The sequence below is a fragment of the Bos grunniens genome, chromosome 7, assembly GCF_055505025.1.
Source record: "Bos grunniens cultivar Pamir isolate PY7600 chromosome 7, Bosgru_T2T1.0, whole genome shotgun sequence".
NCBI lineage: Eukaryota > Metazoa > Chordata > Mammalia > Artiodactyla > Bovidae > Bos > Bos grunniens.
This window is the reverse complement of record NC_141171.1, coordinates 43187402-43211243: the sequence shown is the minus strand read 5'-3', so window position 1 is coordinate 43211243 and position 23842 is coordinate 43187402. Positions and strand designations below refer to the sequence as shown.

The 23842-nt window shown below is 59.0% G+C and overlaps 2 protein-coding genes across 7 annotated transcripts; one reads left to right on the top strand and one right to left on the bottom strand.

Moving 5' to 3' along the window:
• Positions 1 to 400: 400 nt before the first annotated feature.
• On the bottom strand, positions 401 to 6751 carry FSTL3 (follistatin like 3). Of its 2 annotated transcripts, XM_086411246.1 has the most exons (5): positions 6562 to 6751; positions 5031 to 5216; positions 2436 to 2651; positions 1650 to 1877; positions 401 to 1559 (listed from the first exon to the last, which is right to left on the bottom strand). In XM_086411246.1, exons 1-5 carry the CDS (start codon positions 6662 to 6664, stop codon positions 1504 to 1506), a joined length of 789 nt encoding a protein of 262 aa, XP_086267372.1. In that variant the 5' UTR covers positions 6665 to 6751; the 3' UTR covers positions 401 to 1503. The 2 variants fall into 2 exon arrangements, with proteins under 2 accessions (XP_086267372.1, XP_086267371.1); XM_086411245.1 differs by having other exon boundaries at positions 401 to 1877.
• An 8677-nt stretch (positions 6752 to 15428) lies between these two features.
• RNF126 (ring finger protein 126) lies at positions 15429 to 23577 on the top strand. 5 transcript variants are annotated; one of them, XM_086411240.1, is made up of 10 exons: positions 16482 to 16564; positions 16711 to 16834; positions 20527 to 20585; positions 20731 to 20797; positions 20890 to 21134; positions 21838 to 21910; positions 21978 to 22047; positions 22494 to 22587; positions 22719 to 22834; positions 22922 to 23577. In XM_086411240.1, the coding sequence occupies exons 4-10, from the start codon at positions 20742 to 20744 to the stop codon at positions 23066 to 23068; spliced, it is 801 nt and encodes a 266-aa protein (XP_086267366.1). In that variant the 5' UTR covers positions 16482 to 16564; positions 16711 to 16834; positions 20527 to 20585; positions 20731 to 20741; the 3' UTR covers positions 23069 to 23577. The 5 variants fall into 5 exon arrangements, with proteins under 5 accessions (XP_086267365.1, XP_086267364.1, XP_086267366.1 ...); XM_086411239.1 differs by lacking the exons at positions 16482 to 16564; positions 16711 to 16834 and adding an exon at positions 15429 to 15596 and having other exon boundaries at positions 20923 to 21134; positions 21838 to 21906; XM_086411238.1 differs by lacking the exons at positions 16482 to 16564; positions 16711 to 16834 and adding an exon at positions 15429 to 15596 and having other exon boundaries at positions 21838 to 21906.
• The last annotated feature ends 265 nt before the right edge of the window (positions 23578 to 23842 follow it).

Below are 23842 nucleotides of genomic sequence, written 5' to 3'. Positions count from 1 at the left end.
GCCCCAGCCCAGTGCTTTTACTAATCATGTCAGTGTCATTAGGGCACCTCCAACCCTTCCAGGCCAAACCGCCATTTCTGGACCCTAAACCAAGTGGCCTCTTGGGGCTTCCCTAAGCCACCAAGACCCCGTTCCTTTCCTCCCCTTCCCCATAAAGGCCAAGACTCTCCTACCCAACCCCATGCCACCTGCCTCAGTTCTATGCCTGCTACTGCCCACAGCTGAAGCTGGATGCTGAGGCCCAGAAGTAGGCAGCACCTGCCCCAAGAACATGCACTTGTGTCTCTTCTGGATGCTTTCAGAAACCCCCACAGCACCCCAGGCTGGTAACCCCCTCCCAAAGTGGGGGGACACAGAGGTTCAGAGAGAGGAGAGCAAAACAAGGTCTGAACACCCACAGTGGCTTTTTCAGTGTTTATTTCTTTGGCAGGTGAGGCAGGACCCCAGGGCGGGGGAGATTGCCCTGTTGGCGGGCTTGGGCGAACCCACTACTAAAGGGCACTTTTCTGGGTGTCACAGGTAAGGCACTTCCTGGAGGCAGGGAAGGACATGGATGAGCACCACCACCTTGGGGAGCTGTGCTCCTGCCCCACTGGACGCCCCTCCCCCTCTGGGTCTGCACCTCTGGCCTACAGATGGGCATGGGGAGGTGACAAAGAGCAACAGTCCAGGTGGCAGGAGGAAACCCAGCTGGCAGGCAAGGAGGGTTCAGCTGGGAACTGGGCCTAGAGGCCAGGGCAAGATACAGGGAACGCCACCTGTGGATAGGGTAGCAGGCACCGGTGTGCCCCTCAGACACACGGCTCCAGGATGCCAGGTATGCAGCGGGTCTTGGCATATACGCCCCACCCTGGGCCAGTGGGTGAGCAGGGCCTCACAGGCCCCACCGGGTCCCTCCCACCTGACATGGTGCCTGCTTTGTTCTAGCAGATGCCTCTCCACGCCCAAGGCCTGTGTCAGGAGGCACAGATGGCACCCCCATCCCCCAGGGACATGCTGGGAAATGGGTGAGGAAGGCGGAAGGTAAGTCCCTTGGTCACCCTGGGACTGGTGGCGGACAGTGGTTGCTTCCTTGATCTGTCTGCGGTCTGGGCATGTTCTGAAGCTCATCTATTCACACCCAGGCTGTGAACCCCCTCTCACCCCCTGGTCCCTGTTCTAGAAGGCCAGGGTACCTCCTCATTAATTGCTGGCAGGAAATCCCTAGACCTCTTGGTGGCAGCGACAATTAACAGAGTGATCCCCAAGGGAGCATAAGTTTGAGGTCCTCCTGGGCAATAGGGTACCTGGGGTGGGGGCTGGGGGGGCTGGGCACCCACCCACCAGCCTGCTCCCAGGCTTCTTTTCCCCAGTCCTTCCAAGATATCGTCGAGGGGCACCAGGGCTCCCACAGTGGTCCCTGTCCAGGTTCTGGGGGTGTCCGTTGGACATAAATAGACTCTGCTGTGGCAATAAATAAAATGGGGAAGCCTTGAACGCCAGGCCCAGGCCGGTCCCGCAGGCTCACACAAAGTTCTCCTCCTCCTCCTCGGACTCAGGATCTAACGGCTCGGGGGCGCCTGCAGAGTGGGAGGGACCAAAAGAGAAATGCGGGCGCGGAGAGGGGCTGGGGGCTAGACCCCCCCGCTGCTCCCCTCTGCGTGCCGCACCTGCACAGCTGCCCGGGTGGCGCACGCCGATGGAGCGGCCCAGGAAGCAGGTGGCCTGGCGGAGATGGCAGGAGGACAGGTAGGTGACGTTGTTGTTGCCACAGAGTTCCTGGCCGGGGCTGGATGGTGCGGGGCAGGGCGCCGCGCGACACACCACGCAGTGCGCGCTGCCGGTCTGATCCACCACACACGACTGTGGCCGCAGGCAAACCACGTGGGCGCAAGATTCTGCAGGTGGGGCGTGGGGACAGGTAAAAAGCGCGACTCCGGACAGGGCGGGGTCTTCAGGCCCCAGCCCCTTGCTGCACCAGAAGCCACACCCCTTCCAATGTCCCGCCCACTCACTGGTCCCACCTTTAGACCCGCCCCTTGGTGTACCGAAGTCACACCCCTTCCACGAACCACGCCACGCCCCAGATCTACGGTCAATCTTTCCCCACTTTGCGCCAATAAGTTCCTCTGACTCTCATACTCGTATTTCTCACCCCATAGGGGCCCCAGAAGCCCCCTTTCCAAACTTGTACCCTACTCTTCCCCATTCCCGATCCCACAAGACCTGAGCTTGTGATACTCTCTTGGGACTATAGGTCCCGCCCACGAGCTCACACCTAGGCCCCGCCTACCATGGGCCGCACCCAAATCTACGAGACCTGTAATAAGCACCCTGGATTATAGACCCCGCCCCTTCCTGCCAGTGACCCACCCCCACGCGCTGCGGCAGCGGCCTCTAACAGGATGCTCAGGCCCGGTGGCCCCGCCCCTCCCCAAGGCTCCGCCCCAACGTACTGCGGCAGCGACCACGGTACATCACGCGCAGGTCCGGGTGGCCGCGACAGCGCGCGGCGCGCAACTCGCACTCGTCGCGGTAGGTGGCGCCGTCAGAGCCGCAGACCTGCAGGCGCGCCGGGAGCCCCGTGCAGTCGGGCGCGCACTCGCAGCGCGGACGGCCCCCCAGCATGCGGCAGGCCTTGCCGGGGCCGCACTCCACGCCCTCGCACGAATCTGTGGACAGAGGACACGCACGCGTGGGCTGCGGCGCGTGGCCGAGGCCGGAGGTCCTCCGAGGCCCAGCGCCGTCGCTCCCTGTTCCGACGGATAAAGGCCGGACCGGAGCGAGGGGCGGTCCGAAGAAGGGGCTCACGGGGGAGGAAACTGATTTGGGGTCTCGGGGAATTTCAGCCACTCCAGAGTGGACTAGGACTCGACGCTTTTCGCGGGACGGGCCTCTGTCGGGGTGCAGGGCTCAGTGTGGGCGGAAGCGAGGGGTCTCTGTCGGGAATCTGGGGGTCTGGGAGGAACAGGCTTCACCCCCAGTCCGGCTCTCGCTCCGCAGCTGGGCCACCCGCTCAGGCTGACGTCTGTTCCCTGATTTACGCGCGTTTCTGGGAAGGCCGGCGGGGGACCGGCTGCGTCAGCCCGGGGGGCTCCACCCCGTCCAGGCGCGGGGCTGGGGAGGATGGGCAGCGTCTGTTCCTCCCGCCTGCCAGGACCTCCCCTGAAGAAGCGTCGGGGAGGGCGGGGTGTTGGCCTGGTCTGAGGTTCATTTCCTGAGGAGGGGGCCTCGCACAGCTCGAGCCCTCGAAACAGGGTTACCGCCCCCCGCAACCCCATTTCTCAGGTAGGGAAATAAATCTCTCTCTGGCTCCTCGCCCCCACTCCGGCCCCACGAAAGCCTGATTTTCGCCTCCCAGGCCCAGTACAGCCTCCCACCTGCCCCCACAAGGTGGTGCTCTTTTGTCATCATTTTACCAAAGGGGCCTCCCAGGTGGCGCTAGTGGTAAAGAAACTGCCTGCCAACGCTGGAGACACAGGAAATGCAGGTTTGATCCCTGGGTCGGGAAGATCCCTTGGAGTAGGAAATGGTCATCCACTCCAATATTCTTGCCTGGAGAATCCCATGGACAGAGGAGCTTGGCGGGCTACAGACCACAGGGCCGCAGAGTCCGACATAATTGAGCAACTGAACAAATATATATAGATATACACACACACACACACACACACACCAAAGTGGGAAACTGAGGCCCCATCACAGCTGTGAATTGAGGAGAGCCAGGGCACCTAGGCGTGAGAACTCCAGGCCAGACCAGATGGACCCCCCAGCTCCATGATTTGTGGGTCTGGGTCTGTCTCTGAGCTCGAGTTGAAGTTTCAGCCTCAGTTGCCCTGAGTGTAACAGTGAGGCTAATCCGGAACTCCACCCTACAGGGTGAGCATACAGTGATGGAAGCTCCTTTAGAGGCCAGCCAGAGCCCCTCATGTCTCCCTGCCAGGGCATGTGGACTGCACCTGGGTGCCTCCTGTGCTGCCCGCCCACACGCACATCTGGAAACGCTCCCCCGGGTGGCTTCACGCACGCTAGAACAGAAGTGGCAGGGCTGAGTTCCTGTTGCCAGGGCCAGATGAGGTGGGGGGAGGGCATCCTGGACCATGTCAGGCCTGGGCCAGGCACTTTTTGAAGTCTGTCCTCCTCCTAAAACCCAGAGGGGCTTCTGGAGGGAGCCAGGGCACATGGCAGTTGAGTTCAGGACCACCCAGCCAGGCTGATCTGGTATTAATCACATCCCAGCCGGCCAGCCAGGCTCCTCGGCTTGGCCTGCAGGTCTGCAGCCCTCAGTTCCAGCTTCCATCCAGCACCTCTGTCCTGACTCCACCCACTCGGGTCTGATCCCAGGCCATGGTCTCCGTGCTCCCCCTTCCCCACCCGCCCCACCATGGTCTCTCCAGCTGGCAAACTCCTAATCATCCAACAACACCCTGGTTTCCAGAGCCCACCTCCTTCAAGTCATGTCCCCATGCGCCCTCTGGGTCCTTGCAGGTTCAGTCTTGCACAGGGGGCTGAGAGGGTCTCCAACGAGACTATGTCTTGACCTATTCATTCACTGTGCCTTAAAAGAGCTCCTAGTCTCTCATGGAGGAGGCAGCATTTCACAGAACACAGTCCAGAAGGCAAATGCTTGTTAAACATACAGCTGTGGCCCTAACCACAGACCCTGGAACCTGCGAGGTTAAGGGCAGATGAGTGTTTGGGAACACTGAGTGTGGGGTCACAAACCCTAATGGCCAGTCAGGGAGAATCCACCTTTCTAGGAGCTAGGTTTGTGCCTGTCTATCCACCATGTGGAGTGAAGGTGGGCAAGGCTACCAGGGCAGAGGGCTCCCCCTGAGTGAGACCCTAGAGGCTGGAAACCAAACTGGGGAATCCTTTCTGCAGGAGGCTGAGGGCCTGGGAGCCCGAAGGCCCCCAAACCCTCTCTGAGTCTGGGATCCCCTTGCCAGCAGCCTCAACCTCCCGCATGCCCCCAAGACAGGAAGCTGACTGTTGCCTGTGCCGCCTCTGACCAAGAGACCACGGCCTTCTGCTGACGCACAGGGTCTCACCTTTGCAGGGGAGGCAGTGGACGAGGCCTAGGAAGCCCAGGAGGCTGATCTTGTTCCCCGGGTGGGTGAAGTTGGACCAGGCGGTGTCGATGTTGCCAGAGGCACAGCATTCAGCCTGGCTCACATCCGTCTTCAGCACCAGGCTGCAGGTGGCCTCTCGGCCCTGCTGGAGCCAGCAGACACCACCTGCGGACAGAGGGGCAGTTCCTACAGGGCCAGAGGTGCCCCCAGGTGCTCCTTTCCACACCCAAGCCTTGGCCTGCCAGGCAGCTACTGGCCCATGGGGATGCATAAAGTTGGTGCTCAGTAACTGCAAAGGGGATGATCCACCTCCCACCTGGGACGGAGGGATAGAGAACCACACAGGTGTCCCGGCTCCGGCTGCAGATTTTTCTGGGATCCTTCCTCTGGGCTCCGGCCCCCATACGGCTCTACTGCCAACCCCCTCCCCTCCCGGCAAGCTCTCCCCATGGCTCCAGGCCCCCAGCCCAGGCCTGGCATCCTGCCCGACCAGTCAAACACCCGGAGCTGGACGTGTCAGGGTCAGTGGGCCCTAGAGCCGCCTCTCCCGCCTCTGCCCTCTGTCTAGACAGCGCCCGAGGGCATGCGGAGCCCCCTCGCCTGGCAGCCCCCCCTCGCCTGGCCCGCCTCTTACTCACTCCAACTTGGGAACATTCCCCTTGCATGAGCTCACTGTCTCCCCGGGGACGCGGCCTTCGGGGAGGGGGCTTGGCTCTCCCCTCAGTGCAGGGTTGGGGTGGGGCTGCAGGGTGGGGTGGGGGGGACAGATGGCCCTCAGTTTCTGCACCGTTAAGTGGGGGCAGGAGTGGCCGGGGCCCCCATCCCAGGAGCTCCCAGGCACTGCTGAGCTCCGAGGGACCAGCTCAGTTCGGGGAGCTCAGCATCTTTGCTCCCCTTATAAAAGGGGAAACTGAGGCCCAGAGTTGGGGTGTGACTTCCCTGGCGTCTCCACAACTGGCAGATACGAGATTCTAACAAGTCTGCCTGCGCCAGACCCAGCGAAGATCTGAGACCCGGGCTGGAGATCCTGAGTCCAACCACCCAGCCCTGCCTCTCTGGGGCACTGGGACCCGGAAAGTCCAGGTTCATATCCGCTTTGCCCCGTACAAGCTGTCTGACCCTTTGCCTCAGTTTTCCCATCTGGAAACCGGGCATAAGAGTGCTCACACTGTAGGGCTGCTGCGTGGATTCCAGGAGGGAGGCGGCAGACCCTGAGCACTCAGTAACTGTCAGCAGCCCTGGGGACTAGTTCTTGATAATAAATTGTGAGGAGTCACATCTGCTCGCCTGACCTCCTGGTGACCCTCCTTTAGGTCTTTTAGGGCTGGGGGAGGGGAGCCCCAAGCATTCCCACATTCAACCTGCAGTGGCCATGGGTCACCACGGGTCACTGCTCTCTGCCCCCAGCTGCCACCGCCGCCTCGCCCCCCGACCTATCCCCCGGCCCGCATTCCCGGCAGGCCCACGTGGGTGGCCCGCCCCGCCCGCCCCTTCCGGCCGCCCCACTCACCCGGCGCGGGGTCCCCCGAACCCAGGGAGCCCACGAAGCCCACGGCCCATGCCAGGGCCCCCCAGGGCAGCGGCCATAGTGGCCCCGGCGCCCGGGGACGCATGGCGAACGCAGACACGGCGGCGACCCCCGCGTCGGACGCGCGGGCAGCTGGCGGGCGGGCGGCAGGGAGGGCGGCGGCGGCACCACTTCCAGCGCGCGGCCGGCGCGCCCTATAAAGGTCCCGCGGGCTGCGGGCGGGGCGGGGCGGGCCAGCCGGGGCGGGGCGCGGGGACGGCGGGGCTCGGGGCAGTGTCGCTCGCGATGTGGGCGGCAGCTGATGAGGGGCGGGGGCCCCACCCGGGAGCCGGGCCCGTGGCTTCGAGTTCGAGGTGTCGCCGTGCGTTTGGGGGACGAGTTGGCCAGTGACCCACGAAGAGTGCGTCTGCTGAGCCTTGCGCATCGTGGTCTGCATGTGATGGCTGGCGTGGCCCCAGTGTGCTCTGGGCTCGTAGCCTGACCTCCCCGTCCCCTCCCACACACCCGGGGACCTCAGCCCCAGCCACTCCCTAATCCAACCCTCCAGGCCACCCGCCTGGCCACCTGGCCCCTGGAGCCGGTGGGCACAGCTGGGTGTGAGCACGTGGGGGGGGGGGAGGGGCTGTGGAGAGGAGATAGATACAGACACACCAGTGGTCCCAACAACATGCCAACAGCAATAATCATACTGCAAATCTTCCAGAGTGCCTACTGTGTGCCTGGCCTTTGCCCCTCCTCCTACCCTGAGCCTGCAACAACCCCTTAGGTGGCCTGAATAATCTGCCTGCTCCTCCCCTCCAAGGGTCAGTGCTCTCTGTCCTTTGCCACCTGGAATCCTGGTTTCCCAAAATGCACGATGGGCTGGGAAGCACGCAGCCCCCTGGGGCCTCAGTGCAGAAGGATGCTTTTCCTACTCTGGGCTGATCCTTTCAGTCCTTGGGGCCCCAGAAAATTGTCAGGGCACTTCCACATCTCATGGACCCTGTGCAGCCCCTCTACACAGTTTGTGTTTGTGTTTCTGGGGAATAATTAGTGACAGTCTCCTGGAGGCAAAGATGTTTGAGGGTACTGGGGCAACAGGTTAACTAAGGCAGACCTACTCCCATCCTCAGTGAGCTCGTGTGGTCTGTCCAGGTCATAGACAACAAAACACATAGACAGACAAATTAATGTGTAACTTTAAGGAGTGGAAAATGCTTTTAGGAAAAACAAACGATTGAGAGCTGTTGGTTATCTCCCAGGGCCACCTATGCCTCATCGCCCCCCATTCCTGCATCTGCCCCCTCCCCAGGTGTAGAAGCAGGACCCCCTAAAGCCACACCCCTCTTCTGCATGCACGAGATCTGTGGCCAACACCACACCCAGACCCTGTCCTCCACCTTAGCTGCCTGGCCTGACCCATGTCTCCCAGCCAATGCCAGGGGAGACATTACTTCAGAGCAGCACTGAGGGAGGGCACCAGCCGTCTTGACCTGGCCTTGGCCTCTGACCATCCAAGGGGGTTCTCTCCTGGTTGGGAAATGGGGCACGAATGAGACCCTGTGTTCTTAACAAGGGTGTGCGGGGGCTGCACAGGGTGACCTTGGCCGAGACCTGACCCTACCATGGCTCAGCCACCCAGTCCTGAGCTGTATAAATAAAAGGGCCATTGTTGGCCTGGCGTGGGTTCGAAACCGAGGCCAGCAGCCCGTGGCCTTCTGCTTCCCAGTCTGGCGTGTCTCCCGAACCCAGAAGCTCTGTACTGCATGACCTTAAGGAGGTCATGGCCTTCTTCACGGAGCCCCTCTTTCCAGTATCTCCCGTTGTGCCCTCTTCTCTACCCTGACCCAGCCTGCAGCAGCTTCCTACCCTAGCCGCCTGCCCTAAGGTTTCCTGGCCCACACCCATCCTAACTCCCCATGGTCCCAACTTACTACCCCCAGCGAAACTGACAGAAACAATCCGCTAATCAAATCTGTGATGTAAGATGCCAACCTGACCCAGCCCAGGGAGACAGGGCAGACTTCTCAGAAGGAGAGAATGTTTATGTTGAATTAGATTGAACTGTATGAGGGAAGGGGGGATGGAAACTGAAGTCATGGGATGTTTGTGCTACAAGTAAAGAAAGCCTGAATACAGCCCTCTGAGACATGTGGGTTTGCAGACCCTGTGAATATGTCACCTTCCATGGCAAAAGGACTTTGCACATAGGAGTAAGTTGAGGCCTTTCAGATGGGAGATGATGATCCTGGGTTAACCAAGTGGGCCCAGTGTAATGACAGCATCCTTTAAAGTGGAGACCCTCCCCACTGTGGTCGGAGAGATGCAACATGAGGAGGACTAGACCTGCCATTTTCAGCTTTGAAGATGGAGGAAGGGGCCTCCAGCCAAGGAATGTGGGCAGCCTCCAGAAGCTGGAAAGGGCAAGGAACAGATTCTCCCCTGGAGCCTCTGGAAAGGAACATGGCTCTGCCAATACCTTGATTTCAGCTCAGAGACCTGTGTTGGACTTCTGAGCTCTGGAAATGGAAGAGAAAAAAAAATCTGTGTTGTTTTAAGCCACCAAGTTTGCGTCAATTTGTGACAGCCGCTAATACAAAGCGGTTCAGTGTTGCAATGATACGATCCCTACCTGGCTGGAGAAAAACAGGGGGGTGAACACACACATGTGAAGACAGTGGAGGACAGAGACCCCGGGAGCAGGGAGGTTGTGGGGTCTCCGAGGAGGTGACTCTAAGGCCTGGACGGAGGAGGAGGCATCTCGTGGAAGTGCAGTCCAGTCTGTGCCACCCTGGCCAGGCCACATGTGACCACTCTGTGCCTCTATGCTCTCAACTGTAAAATGGGCACAGATCCCAGTACCACAGATTCTAGTCAGGACGCCAGGCACAGTGCTTGGTGCACGGGAGAGGCATGACATGGGTGCAGAGATTATTACTTAAGGAATAGGTAAGTATTTTACCATTCAGAACGAGGAAGGCATCCACTTTACAGAGGGGTCAACTGAGGTTGGAGAAAGGAAAGTGAATTTCTGGGGGTCTCCATTCCCACAGGGTCGGGAATGGAGTCAGTACCAGGCAAACAAGATTCCAGGACCCGAACAATCAGGGTGCATCCCCAGGTTGTGGGACTCCTCAGGTCCCAGAGCCGGGTTTTCCTTTGGGGAATCACCTGCACTCCCAACTCAAAAGCCCCCAAGAGTGGCCCCAACCCAGGCCTGACCACTTAGAATCATCTGACATTTAGCAACAGGAAGAGTCAGCTCTGAGACATTAGCTTGAAAAGGACCACCCACTTCTTGCCTGAGCTGGAGGGGTGTGAGCCTGGGGCTGCAGATGGCTTCTGCCAATGTCCAGGGAGATGCCAGCTCAGTGGGACACTGAACCAAGAGAGGCAGTAGTAATGCCCTGTGGTGTTATTGGAGGTCCTTGATCCAGCTGTGCCTGAACTCCTCTTCACCATAAGATAAAGCTGATCTAAGCAGCATTTCTGTCCCTTGCAGGGAACAAAACCAGCTTACAATAATCCTGCTTATATCTTATTTAGGCAAAGGCTTTCGAATCCAGAGCAGCAGGTTCTGTAGGGGCTGTGGGAATCACACCACGCTGCTGTACCAACCACTGCCTCCAGGATGGCCTGGTAAAGAATGCTCAGGGTCATTGGATCCCATATTACTCAAGCCAGAAGAATGCTTGTGATAGACCCCACATCATCTTAGCCTGTGCAACCCTTGGACTAGACCTGAAACTCTGCAGGCTGTGGGAAGCAAGGTCTTGCTGGTTCCCTAGTGGGACATATGATGATAACCAAGGGGTTTCCTGGTGACTCAGACAGTAAAGAATCTGCCTGCAATGCAGGAGTGGCATTGATCCCTGGGTAGGAAAGATCCCCTGAAGAAGGAAATGGCAACCCACTCCAGTATTCTTGCCTGGAGAACCCCATGGGCAGAGGAGCCTGGCACGTTATAGTCCATGGGGTCACAAAGAGTTGGACACAACTGAGTGACTAATACTTCACACAAGACAACACTGAAGACTCGGCCATGGCAGATAGCATAGGAGAACTCTGAATAGAGCTGGGTATTGTAACGTCCAAACCATTTGTGTGGTCCCTGCTCCAAATGCCACCCAGGGCTCCCCATAGCCCCTGGATGGAGTCTAGGCTTGTCGGCCTAGGTTTGAAGCCCTTCCTTCAGAGACAACTCAATTCTTGCCCCTTCCCTTAGCTACTTTCCCACGTTGCCCCCTTAATGTCCCCACGCCATCCTCTTCCCTATGAAAGAACAACAGGATTTTACGCAGGAATCTGGCGGCCACGTTTGACCCAGAAGGCCGGACCTGCCCTCAGCTTGGAGGCGAATCCTGATTGGCTGAACAGGGTTGAAGTGATGTCAGGCACAACCACGTGATCCAGCACTTGCCAATGGCAGGAGGGATAGCCTACTGGGGCGAGACTTCAGGGAAATACGGAAATGCTCAGGCGGCCTGTGTCTGGAGGTGACCATGTAATAGCTTGACGTATGAGTTTCCTGTTTGCTGCTTTAACAAAGTGTCGTAAATTTAACTGCTTAAAATAGCACAGACTTATTATTTACTGTTCTGGAAATTAGCAGTCTGACAGGAGTCTTAATGAGCTAAAATGTCAGACGTATATGGGGGCCTTTATTCTGCACATCACAGTGCTCAATATTGTTGAGTGTCTGACTTTGCAGACATTTGTTGCCGTATCCCGGCTGTGTTCTTGCGCCTGGCACACGGTCGATACCAGCATCTGTGATTGAAGGATTGCGTGGTGATCTCCATCCCTGCCAGGCTGAGAGGTGGTGCAACCCCACCTCCTTTGAGGGAGGCAGAGCAGCCTTGATAAAGCTATGAAAGCTTAATTACCCAATTTGGTAAACGTGCTGCTTCTTCAGATGAGAGAGTGGCCTAGCTTTAGAAGTACACCTGGTCGTGCTTGGGATAAAGGGGCTGGGGGCAGCAAGTTTGCCCAAAATTCCACACAGACACATAGAGCAAAAAAAGTTCGCCACTGGTGTACCCGAGTCAAGGACGCGTGGGACCCTTTGTACTATTCTTGAAACACTTCTGGAAGTTAGAAATTGTTTAAAATAACAACTTTTGAGCAGCATTCAAGAGAGGTTGCTCAAGAGAGAGAGGATGGAGGTATCCATCTCCCCCACTGGCTTCACAGGTCCTGGTCCTGACGACTTAGTCCTGATAGATTCCTTGAGCAGGTGGAAATGAAGGAAGTTTGACCTAAGAGGATGGTGGCTTGACCCCAGGAGAATAGATTGAAGGGCATCTGAGGTTCTGGGGCTGCCAGGTCCTGGGTATGGGTGACTCAGGGGTCTAAAATTAAAAATATAACACACAAACCAACAAATACAAATAATAAAAAGGACATAAGTCAAAATATGTAAATAAAAGGTTGAAAAGCAAGCAAAAAAATGCTTAAGCAGATAGCAGTGTATTCATGCCTGTTGAAATAATGCCCCGTGGGGCGGTGGCCTCCCTGGGAAGTGGGTGACAGAACTGCTTTCTCCAGCTCTAGCGTTCCCAAAGCTCCCTCCCAGAGGCTGGATTTGAACCCAAGTCAGTGACTAGGGGGTGAAATAGTCCTGTGCTGAGGGGTTACTTCCTAATGCACTTTCAAAGACTATTCAAGAAAATGCTGAGAACCCATCAGGAGGCACTCCACAATCAGAGAGCCCTGGGGTGGCCAGGCCTCCCATCACACATCTGTCCCATCAGTGGCAGCAGCAAGGTGCCCACTGGTCATAAATGGATGCATGAGGCCCCAGAACATCAGCACCTCTGGATCACATGCAGATACCGGCCTGATTACCTGAATTTGGATGTCCCAGTCCCAGGGTAACCAGCAGGGCAAGGAGCCCAGACCCAGAGGTCCAATGGTTGTGTCTGCTGTGTGACCGTGTTTGAGCCTCAGTCTACTGCAATGCAGGAGACTTGGGTTCGATCCTGGGTTGGGAAGATCCCCTGGAGAAGGGAAAGGCTAACCACTCCAGTATTCTGGCTTGGAGAATTCCATGGACCATATAGTTAATGGGCTTGCCAAAAGTCAAACAAGACTGAGTGACTTTCACTTTCACTTTCACATCTGTAAAACAAGAGTCTTCATTGCTCCCACATCCTGATGCTTGTGTGAGGATTAAACATCTGGCTGGTACATCCTAAGCGCTTAGTTTTATAAGATACAAAACTCCATATTCTTGTTCCCATTGCATTCCCAGCACCCTACTCTGGCCTGGAACACAGCAGGCACTCACTAATTGTTCTTTTATTCAAGAATCTATTGAGCACCTACTATATTCTGGGTATTGGCTTCACATATTAGGAGATACCACTGATAACTCCTGGATCTGGGGGTGGCTGAGCTGGGGAGAGAAGGAAGAGGGCACTGGGCTCCCCCAGGACAGGATCAGAGCACCCTTCTGAGAAGCAGCAAAAGACAAAGGATGGTGGGAATGGGACTCCCAGCAGAGGGCATGACCAGGCAAAGGTCCTGAGGGGGGTTGCAGTTCGGCCCACTCATGGGGGCCAATAAGACTGCACTGGGCTGGGGATAGGTGCCAGAAGGGTAGATGAACTCAGGAAGGCCGTATGGCCCACAGGAACCTCAAGCATAATCCAATCTCAAACCCTCAAGAGGAAGTTTCTGCCACCTGCCCAGAGAGGTTAAGTGAGTTGCCCAGGGCCACATAGCCAGTGTGAGTTGGTCGGATTTGAATGCTGTGAGCCCACTGACTCCAAGGCCTCTTGGGTGGTACTTCATAAATTTTTGCAGGATGGGGAATTCCCTGGCAGTTCAGTAGTTAGAACTAGGTGGTCTCACTGCTCTGGGCCCAGGTTCAATCCCTGGTTGGGGAACTAAGATCCCATAAGTCAAAAGGAAAAGAAAAAAACAAACCAAACAAAAAAAAACAAAATGAAACTTCTGTAGGATGAATGAATCAATGAATGTATGTCTGGTGTGAAACAAGTCAGGAGCTAGGCAGTAAAGGTCTGAAGCAAAGGGCCCCTCCCTATACCCCTCAGGGGAGGGTTGGGTGGAGGCAAATTGGGGAGGGGGGTGTCTTTTACCCCAGCAACAGGGCTTGTTTCCCAGCAACAGGGCTGGGGCGCTCTCTGGTGGTCAGAGCAGGAATGCCTCGGAATCACCTCTGAGCTTTGAGGGGTGCAAGATGGTGGCTGGCAGACAAGTCCCTATTCCCTGCCTCTTGACATTTAAGACCCTTTATGCACAGGTTCCAATTTGTAATTCTTTGACACTCTGGCTCCAATACTCCCAACTCTCAGCAGGAATCCCACCTCCATCTAACTCCTATTCATTACTCAAAGTCCTGGCTCTAAGGTCCTGTCCCGTGGGAAGTTCTGTCTCTCCAGGCAGAGCCAAGGGTACCCTAGGGGCTCATCCCCTGGCTCAGTCCCGTGGGGCTGGGGCGTCTGCAGCCTGCTCTGTGTCCTCCAGTCATGGAGTATTTCAGAAAACCACTTTCATTTCCTGTCTGTGGTTTCCTCTGCTATGTCCTTGCACCCCAGCAGAGTCTGGCATGCAACAGGAGTTTCATGAATGTTTGTCTAGTGGGTAAGGAAATAAGCATATAATTGTCCTGAAACTAACTTCAGAAATGATCCTGGCCTGATTAATTTTGAGAGGAGGGGTAGGTTTTTTGCCCTCTCCTCACCCTGAGGCATCATGGAAACAAGGCCACACCTCGCTCAGAGTCTCTTATGCCAAGTGTCACACTGAGGCATGGGAGAGCAGGCCTCCTTGATCCAGGAATGGGTCTTCTGTCTGCATGCATTCAAAGAATGTTTATGTAAAGCTTGTGTGCCAGGCCCTGTTCTGAGTCCAGCTGGGAACAAGATACAAAAATCCATTTTGTTGTGGAACTGACCCTACAGTTTATCATATGGACCTAAGCGCTGTTGCAGAACATGCCTCAATAGGTGGACATTTGAACAGACTTGAAAGGTGTGGGGGAAGAAAGCCATGTGGGTATCTAGGCAACGGTGCACCAGGGCAAGGTTACAGCCCGTGCAAACGCCTGGAGGTGAGAGCGCACCGGAGCATCCCAGGAGCAGTGAGGACAGAGAAGTGAGAAACAGGTAAGTCATCACTCGGTTCAGTCGCTCAATCGTCGCTCAGTCGTGTCCGACTTTTTGCGACCCCATGGACTGCAGCACACCAGGCTTCCCTATCCATCACCAGCTCCCGAAGCCTGCTCAAACTCATATCCATTGCGTCGTTGATGCCATTCAACCATCTCATCCTCTGTCATCCCCTTCTCCCGCCTTCAATCTTGCGTCGTTGATGCCATCCAACCATCTCATCCTCTGTCATCCCCTTCTCCTCCCGCCTTCAATCTTTCATCAGGGTCTTTTCCAACGAGTCGGTTCTTTGCATCAGGTGGCCAAAGTATTAAGAGTTTCAGCTTCAGCATCAATCCTTCCAATGAATATTCAGGACTGATTTCCAAACAGGTGGGTCTTGGCAATAGAAGAAATAATGAAGGAACTAGGGGGGTCGGGGTGGGAGCTGGTAGCAGATTTGTAGAAGAGGAGGGGCTTGGCCCCACCCCGCCCCAACTCCGCCCTCGGCCTTCCCCTTAGCCTTCGAGCCGGGCCCGCCTCCAAACCCACCTCAGGCCCTGATCCAGGTTGCTACGGCAGGCAACCGCCCAGCAAGGCCCCGCCCATGGCCCCACCCCCGCCCAGCTCCGCTCCTAGTTTGCTCCTCGGCGGCCACCGTCACCCGAGCCACCGCCCGCCTCGCGCGGTGCCCGTCCCGTTTCCGCTGCCCTTCGCCTCCTCACGCCGTGCGTGCTGTGCGTGCCGTGCGTGAGCGTGCGCGGGCTCGTCGGCCGGCGAGGGAGCAGCAAACGGCCGGCGGCGGGCGCCGCGCGGGGGGCGGGCGGCGCGGAGGAGGCGGCGGTGGCCATGGCCGAGGCGTCGCCGCAGCCCGGACGGTACTTCTGCCACTGCTGCTCAGTCGAGATCGTGCCGCGCCTGCCGGTGAGGCCCAGGCCGGGCGGGCGGGGGCCACTGCCTTGGCCCGAGGCGAGTTGGCACGGACGGGGAAACTGAGGTCCCTGCGGAGGGTCCGGAAGCGGCGGCCCTGGTGGCGCAGCGAGGCCGATTACCGGGAGGGAGCGGAGTCGGCCCCGAGCGCGGTCAGCGCTGCGGGCGCCTCGTGGGAGAGAGCCGTAGCTCTCCCGGGCCCGACGGCGGCCCGAGCCGGCGTTCTTGCGCCTTCCGGGGCCCGGGGTCTGGACCCAGGTGGGCCCTGTGCTCTCGTCCGGGTGGAGGCCACGGGACAGCTGCTCGTGAAAGGCTCGGTTTCCAGGCCCCTCAGCCCGGAAGTTCCGAGTGGGTAGGTCTGGGATGGGGTCGGTGTCCCCCGCTTGGCCGACCCTCCCCCGCCGACTGGGAGGAAGGCTAGAAGGGACGGCACCCCTGGCCGGCTCCGCTCGTGGCATTTGCCGCTCGGCCAGCTCAGGAGGAGCAGGAAGAGGGCGATGTGGGGGGCCAGGGAAAGGGGCTGTGGGTGGCGACGATTGATTGAGCACCAGCTCTCCTTGGTCTTTTGGCTGTTTTAAGAACCAGATTCCCATCCCTGCCTTTCTTGCTGTGGACTTCCCTGGGGGAGTTAGTAGGAGTCGTGGGCATTATCCCGGGCATTATCCCAGCCACAGAGGAGAGTGAGCTGGAATGGAGACGGGTGCCTGGACCCAGGAGGAGAGTGTAAGATAAGGGAAGGGTGGTGTGGCTTCCAGAGGCAAGGGGATGAGGGCCGGCAGATAAATGGAAACCTCGGTGAGCGAGCAGACTCGGGGGGCCGAGACTTGTCCGACTCCCCCACTCCAGCCTCCCGGAAGACGTACTGCTTCTGCCTCTTCCGGCTTCCTGTGCGCCCCAGCTCTGGGTCTGGTTTTCTCCACTGGCAGGAACGGTCGGGTTGGTGGGACAGCCCTCTAGCCTAGGTGAGCTGCAGGGAGCCCCTTGCAGCTGGTGTGAGCCCCGGACAGGCCCTGGGCCTTGGGCTTACCCCAGAGTGACCTGTCCACAGCCATCGGCAGCCCGGGGCCAAGTAGTCTGTGTAGTTAGCTGTTCTGGCCTCCCTTCCCAGGGCCAGCACGCGGCCGGATCCTGGCCATGTAGTCTCGGACCAGAAGGATCCTGATCTCTGTGGACAGTCTGTGGACACTGAGCTGGCGAGGGCCTTTCTAGTCACAGGATCCAGTGGTGACAAGGTAGCCATGACCTTTGCTCTCAGAGTTTACAGGGAGCCAATGCTGAGCAAATGATTGGCAAATATTTGATTTGTTGGAATGTTGGTAAATTCTCTTAGGAGCAAATATTGGAGGCAAGGGGACTGATTTGTGGGTTTGGGAGGGGTTTGACGGGGTCCTGTAGACAGGTGTCTGTTTATGAGTAGGGGTGCACTTGGTGTTCATGAGGGTAGGGAGGTGGGCTCTTAACCTGGTGACAGTGGGAGGCTCCCGCCAGCAGCACCCCTCCCACCTCCCCCTGCCCCAGTGGGGCAGTGAGACTCGGGTGGCTGCAGGCCCTCTGCTCCCGGGGTTTCTCGCTGCAGCCACGAGACTCTGCCTCATTCTCCTCGCCCATCAGATGGGTTGGCGAGGGCACCCCTGTGCTCAAGAGTGCCTGCACAAGGGGGCCAGGATGCCCCGGAAGGGCGGGTGCCTGCCTGGAATGGGCGTGTGGGAGCAGGAACCAGGCAGGCCGGCCAGCTCAGAGGCCTCTGCTCGGGCGCACAGGCCCAGACTCGATCCCCCAGGAAACAGGAGTACCGGGGATGAGGTGGATCTGGGACATCCACGGGCCAGGCTCCTGGTGGCCTGACTGGTGGCGGTCATGGTTCTGTCTGCTGTCCTATGGACACCCCTGATTCCTCTCAGAAGTGTCCCTGAGCAGGGTTGGGGGGATGGGAACAAGCTCTGTTCCGTCGAACAGGCCACCTCGGAGAGCCGTCAGGGTGAAGAGAGAAGGTCCTTCCTCTGCACGGAGCCCCTGGGGCACAGGCTGGTCCCCCTGCCAGCTCAGTGTTAAGGCCAGCATCTCTCCAGCTCCCACCTCAATGTCCCCCATTCCCCGACACTCACCTGGCCAGGAACCTGGGGTCTGCATGTGGCATGAAAGGTGAGGTCTGTCTCCAAGGGCCTACTGCAGGGAGCAAGTGCTGAGTGAATGGAGTGCATGGTCTGTCCTGTGGGCCACTGTTGCCATGGTAATAATGAGGGAGTGTTCACCCTGGTCTCCTCAGGAGAGAAGCTGTCAGCTGGGGATAGGTGCACACGAGCTAGGGCCCTGCCAAGGTATATAGACTCTGTCCTGTTGGGGGTGATCATTCCATCCCAGGGTGTCCCCATTTCTGTTACGGTGAGGTAATTAAATTTCTGGGATGTGTGGCCTCTGGAGGAGGGAGCATTGAAGACCCAGGTCTGGACCTTCTGCATGTGCAGCAGAGTCTGGGGCCTCCCTGAAACCAGGTCACTGTGGCTCAGGGGCCAATTCCAGAGCCTGGGGTTGAGGCTACCCTCCATTTGCAGAGGAGATGGAGGCTTGCAGCCGGGACCCAGCTTCCGAGAGGGGGCAAGCCAGGTAGATACCAGCTCAGGCTGTGGGGACCCAGGACAGGGAGAGGCCTAGGCCCTGAGATGGCCGGTCTGGGCTGTGCTGGGGCTCGGGGAACACAGGGACCCCTGAGGATGGCATGGTGATTGGCTCTCTCAGGCCCCAGGAGCAGCAGTGAGCCTCAGGGGTGGAGGACAGACACCCTATCTCCAGTGGGCGTGTTGCTCACCCCGCCCTGGCTCTCCCAGGCTTGCCCAGGGCAGGGTGCAGGCCTGGGAAGGGTGCCCGGGAGAGAGAGTTTTCTCACGGGGGTTCCGCCAGGCTTCAGGGAGGTTCTGGGCCTTCCTGTTGACCCAGGCCAGAAGGTTCCCAGCTTCCTCACCTCAGTCAGCTCAGACTCAACTGCAGCCACGTTTGCCCCTATCCATTGCCCTCCCCCTGCGGGCTCCTGGAGAGGGCAAGAACCTTGGCTACCAAGCACAGAGCCTCCAGTGACTGCGTTTCTTGGCCTATGAAATGTTGAAGTAAACAACAGGCTGAGTGACAGCCCTGGAAACCCCATGCCAGTGACAGCTATGGTGGGCACTCCCTGGGGGAGCCTCCCCTGGGCCCCACGCCCCTGCTCAGGAGGGCAGAGGGCTGCTGTCCTGCTGTTCCTGGTTCACAGTTTCAGTGCCACATGTCCCACCCACTTAAAGCTCAGGTCTTGCAGCCGGCCATCACCAGTGTCCTCGTCCAGGACATTTGGTCACTCAACAAGAAGCCCCGTCCCCATCAGCAGTCACCTTCTTGGTCCTTGACAACCAGGATCCCACTCTGTCTGTGGATCTGCCTGTTCTGGATGTTTCCCATCAGTGGAATCACGCTCTGTGTGTTCTGTGTCTACTTCTCTCAATGAGCACCGTGTTCTCAGGGTCCGTCCACATGGTAGCAAGTGTCAGGGCTTTCCTTTCCTTGTCTGAGTGATGCTCCCGGGTGTGGAGGGACATGTGGTTATGTTTGGCTGCTGTGCATGTGGGTTTCTGTGTGGACCTGTCTCTGTCACCCTGGTGGGTGCCTGGTGGGGCAATTGCAGGGTCATGGGGTGACCATGACTGTTTTCTGAGGACACTGCCCCATTTCATAGTCCACCTGCGTGTGGGGGTTCCAATTTCTGCACCGCCTCCCACAGTGGTCCCTGTCAGCTCTGTGGGTCCAGCCATCTGGGTGGATGTGGAGTGTGTCCCGCTGGTTTTGGTTTGCGTTTCCCTGTTGGCAGACTACGTGTACATCCCTTCTTGGCTCATTGCCACCTGTCTGTCTGTGAAGAAATGCTGTTCTGAACTTCTGGCCATTTTCTAACTTGGATGTTTGTCTTTTGTTGTTGAATCGTAAGAGTTCATTACACATCTGGACACAGGTCCCCGGGACATGTGCAGCTCTGGCCTACCCTCCCGCCTGGCTCAGGAGGTGTCCTTTGATTCCCTAGCCCCTTTGCTCTCTGCAGTGGAGCAGGTGGGGGTCCCGCCTTCCTGACAGGTGCCTGGCCCCCAGCATCTTCAGGGCAGGCCACACCCCACACACCTCCATATTGTTCCCTACAGAGGGTGGCCCAGCCATCGGTGCCCCAGGCTCCTGGGAACTGGGACCGTGGGCGGCCTCAGTGGAAGCACCTCACGCTTGCAGCCTTAGAACACATGTGGACCTGAGCCAGTTCCAGGCCCAACTAGTGGATTTGGTGCTCAGGCTCCCTGTCCCTGAGGGGCAGAGCCACCTCTCTGCTGACTGGAGACATCACAGTCTGCCTGCTGGCTGTCCAGCCTGGGGTCACAGGCCACACCTCAGGCAGTCCAGAATGTTCTGCAGGCCGGTTCCTCTGCCTGGGTATGCCTCCCACCCTCGGTGGCTGCCTTCCTGGGAGTTGGTCTCTGAGGCCCAGGTGGTCCTGGAGCCCCACTAGTCACTCTCCTAGTCACTCTCCTCCTTTATACTTGTATGGGTGTGGAGGTGTTAGGGAACATTCTCAGGTCCCCCAAGTTGGGAAACTTCCCTGGACCCGTGTCAGCTGGCCCTTTGCTGCAGGCTTTGTCAGAGCCTTCATCAGGCCACGTGGCTGAGTGGAGGCCCTGAAACTGTGACTTCTGTCACTGTGGGGAGCACAGGCTGATGGACTCAGGGACGTGGGAGGTTGGTGATGTAACTTCCAAGGTCACGGCCCACCATGTGGGCAAGGAAGTCAGTGTACCAGCCCTGCCTGGGGCCACACGGCTGGAACTAGCAGGTTCCCACCTGGGCCCTTGAGATGAGTCACACACACACACGCACCGCCTTGCCCTGAGATCATGCTTGCCTGCCCTGTCCTCCCCAGGATTACATCTGCCCAAGATGCGAGTCTGGGTTTATCGAGGAGCTTCCGGAAGAGACCAGGTAAGGCTACCCCCCTCATGGACCCTCAGCCCAAGGGTGCACTGGCTGGACCTGGGTCAGGGGTGGAGGGGGTCCGCCTTCATCTGACCCTCTGGCCATCGGTCTGGGGTGGGGTGCACCTGCTGCTAATGGTGACTGTCCTCAGGAGTGCAGAGAATGGTTCAGCCCCCTCCACAGCCTCTGCGGACCAGAGCCGGCAGCAACCGTTCGAGGTGAGAGGCAGCCTCCCCGCTCCCTGTGAGGGCTGCCCACCTCCCGCCCAGCCCTGGCCCCTCTCCCATGATGATGGCCCTCCTCTCTGCAGAATGTGGACCAGCCCCTGTTCACGCTGCCGCAGGGCTATGGGCACTTTGCTTTCGGCATCTTTGACGACAGCTTCGAGATCCCCACGTTCCCCCCTGGGGCACAGGCTGATGATAGCAGGGACCCCGAGAGCCGGCGGGAGCGAGAGCAGCACTCCCGGCACCGGTACGGCGCCCGGCAGCCCCGCGCCCGCCTCACTGCGCGGCGGGCCACCGGCCGGCACGAAGGCGTCCCCACGCTGGAAGGGTGAGGGGGCCCGGGGGTGGCTGCGGGCGGGGGGCTGGGGGCGTCCAGCCCACCCCACCCGCTTGGGCAGAGCAACCAGCTGTCCTTTCAGGAGGTGCTGTGGGCACAAGGCGTGGGTGCTGGCTCAGGGGCCGTCCTCCAGGCAGGGTGGGTCCCCTGTGGGTCCAGTTTGGCTGAGAGGCCGTGTGCCCACTGTGTGCCCCTCAGCGTCCTTCAGAGAGGCCTCCGCCCCAGGGCACAGGCAAACGGCAGTATCCAGTGTCCTTACCCCTTCTGCGTGCAGGGTCCTGAGGACAGGATGGGAAGACCTAGAAGGCCCGTCCTAGCTCCACGGGACACAGGGCTGAGCGTCCTGTGGATCTTTGTAGATGGAGCTTGATTGCAGGCAGGCCGAGGCTAGTCCAGCTCAGGACATGGCCTGACTCACTGTGACCTCGGCTGGCATGTTTCAGGGCCGCTGTGAGGAACAGGGCTGACTCCAGAGCTCCTGGTCCCCCCTTAGGCCCCCCCATGGCACTCCTTCTTGGTTGCAAAATGGGGGTGGATGCAACTGTGTATCAACCAGCACTGTCCAGGCCTCAAGGAGACCTCTACCCCAGCACCCTTGTGTTTGGGCTTTTTCTCACCAGTTGAGAGTCGAGGCCCCCTACACTGGCCCCTCCTCATAAGGGCGCTAACCATGGGTCTGGCCACTCTGTTCCAGGATCATCCAGCAGCTGGTCAACGGCATCATCACCCCGGCCACCATCCCCAACCTGGGCCTGGGCCCCTGGTGAGTAGGGGAGGGGCCCCCTGTGCCCGGCCCACCCCTCTGCCACTTGAACCCCAGCCTTCTCTGCCCAGGGGCGTCCTGCATTCAAACCCGATGGACTACGCCTGGGGGGCCAACGGCCTGGACGCCATCATCACGCAGGTACAAGGGCCTTGCTCAGCTGGTGTGGGGACCACAACCCTACAGGCTGGGCCCAGGAGGACAGAGTGTCTCCCGTGTCTGTGTCTTGGGTGGCACTCATGAGGCGGGGCTGTAGCCACCTTGGGGCCTTCTGCTGCATATTCTGTCACCGGTGACTGCCCCCTGGTTGTAGCCACGTGAGGACTTGGAAGCCACCCTGGCCCTAGGAAGGGGCTGTGGTGTCCCTGGGGTGGCTACCAGCCCTGGCTACAAGGTGGTGATGAGCAGAAGAGTGGGCAGAAGCCCAGGGCTGGGCCTCCTGGGGCAGCTGACCTCTGACCCCTCAGGGTCAGGCCAGGACAAACTGGGCCTCGGTGCTTTTGCAGGTAACCCCGCCTTGCATTTCATAGCCCCGTGGGGCGAGGGGCCCCACCAGCCCACCTGCTCTCTGGCCTCTTGTCTTTCAGCTCCTCAATCAGTTTGAAAACACGGGTCCCCCACCCGCAGACAAAGAGAAAATCCAGGCCCTCCCCACTGTGCCCGTGACTGAGGAGCACGTTGGTACGAGCCCCAGGGGTCAGCGGTGGGGTGGGGGGTTGGGCTTGGGCTTGGGCCAGTGACCCCTCCTCCCTGGGACACCTTGGGCAGGGCTGCAGGGGAGCTGCCCTGAGAGACGCACTCCTGCCTTGCAGGCTCGGGGCTGGAGTGCCCCGTGTGCAAGGATGACTATGGGCTGGGTGAGCATGTGCGGCAGCTGCCCTGCAACCACCTCTTCCACGATGGCTGCATCGTGCCCTGGCTGGAGCAGGTGAGTGGTGGGCCGGCGGGGACAATCCCCCTCACCCCTCACCCCCGCTGCCTCTGAACTGTTCCCTCTCCTCTCTGTCTTGCGAAGCACGACAGCTGCCCCGTCTGCCGAAAAAGCCTCACAGGACAGAACACGGCCACTGACCCCCCGGGCCTGGCTGGGGTGAGCTTCTCCTCCTCCTCCTCCTCGTCCTCCAGCTCACCTGGCAATGAGAACCCGGCCAGCAGCTCCTGAGCAAACCGGCTAACCAGCCCCCAGGGCAACAGCAGACAGCCCACGCGCCCACGGACTGCAGCGCCACCGGGCCCGCCGCGGAGGAGGCTCGGAGGACCCACCCTTCCAGGCTGCGGAGGGAGCTCGGCCTCCCCAGGGACAACCCGGCTGGGCCGGGCGCCCGCACACACTGCCCGGGCGTCCCACCTTCCCTCCCCTTTGTCTCTGACCTCACCCTCTACATGTTCAACAGCGGAAAGGTTTTTATAATTTTAAATTATTACTGCTTTGAAATAAATGGACGTTTGAGCTCACTCGCGGCCCTGCATGATCTGTGGAGAGACGGGGTGGAGCCACTCGGCTGGGGTCCTGGCTGCGTGGACAGGCCCTGCTCCCCACCCTGAACACTGGGGCCTGGGACACCAGGATAACCAGCGAAACAAGAACAAGACTGCTCTGACAGACATTTTTTAAAGGAGAAAATATGTGTATCTTGAAAGCTATTTAAAAATACACCTACTTAGAAAGAAGCCAGTGGTCGGCGTATTCCTTGTGTGCGTCGGTGCAGCCTGGGGCCCAGTCTGTCCACAGCAGGATCACTCTGCTCCCTCTGTGGGTGAGTGTCCAGCCTGTACCCCATGGGAGTGCCCCCCAAATTGGTCTTTTAAGTGGAAATAGCCACTGGGAGGGGTGGGAGCCTCCCCCCACCTCCTGGCTCCACCTCTGTCCCCCCTGGGGGAGCTCAGCCCCCAGGAAGCTGACCTGGGACCCCCCTTGGCCTGCACACCCCAAGGG

Excerpts from the sequence above, each read along its gene's own strand:
- FSTL3 (XM_086411245.1), bottom strand. The coding sequence starts at position 6,664 with ATGCGTCCCCGGGCGCCGGGGCCACTATGGCCGCTGCCCTGGGGGGCC. Across the intron at positions 5,217-6,561 it reads TTCGGGGGACCCCGCGCCGG|GTGGTGTCTGCTGGCTCCAG; the intron begins GTGAGTGGGGCG and ends CTCTGTCCGCAG. Across the intron at positions 1,878-2,435 it reads GTACCGTGGTCGCTGCCGCA|AATCTTGCGCCCACGTGGTT; the intron begins GTACGTTGGGGC and ends CCCCACCTGCAG.
- RNF126 (XM_086411242.1), top strand. The coding sequence starts at position 17,530 with ATGGGAACAAGCTCTGTTCCGTCGAACAGGCCACCTCGGAGAGCCGTC. Across the intron at positions 20,586-20,730 it reads GAGCTTCCGGAAGAGACCAG|GAGTGCAGAGAATGGTTCAG; the intron begins GTAAGGCTACCC and ends GACTGTCCTCAG. Across the intron at positions 22,048-22,493 it reads TGGACGCCATCATCACGCAG|CTCCTCAATCAGTTTGAAAA; the intron begins GTACAAGGGCCT and ends CTTGTCTTTCAG.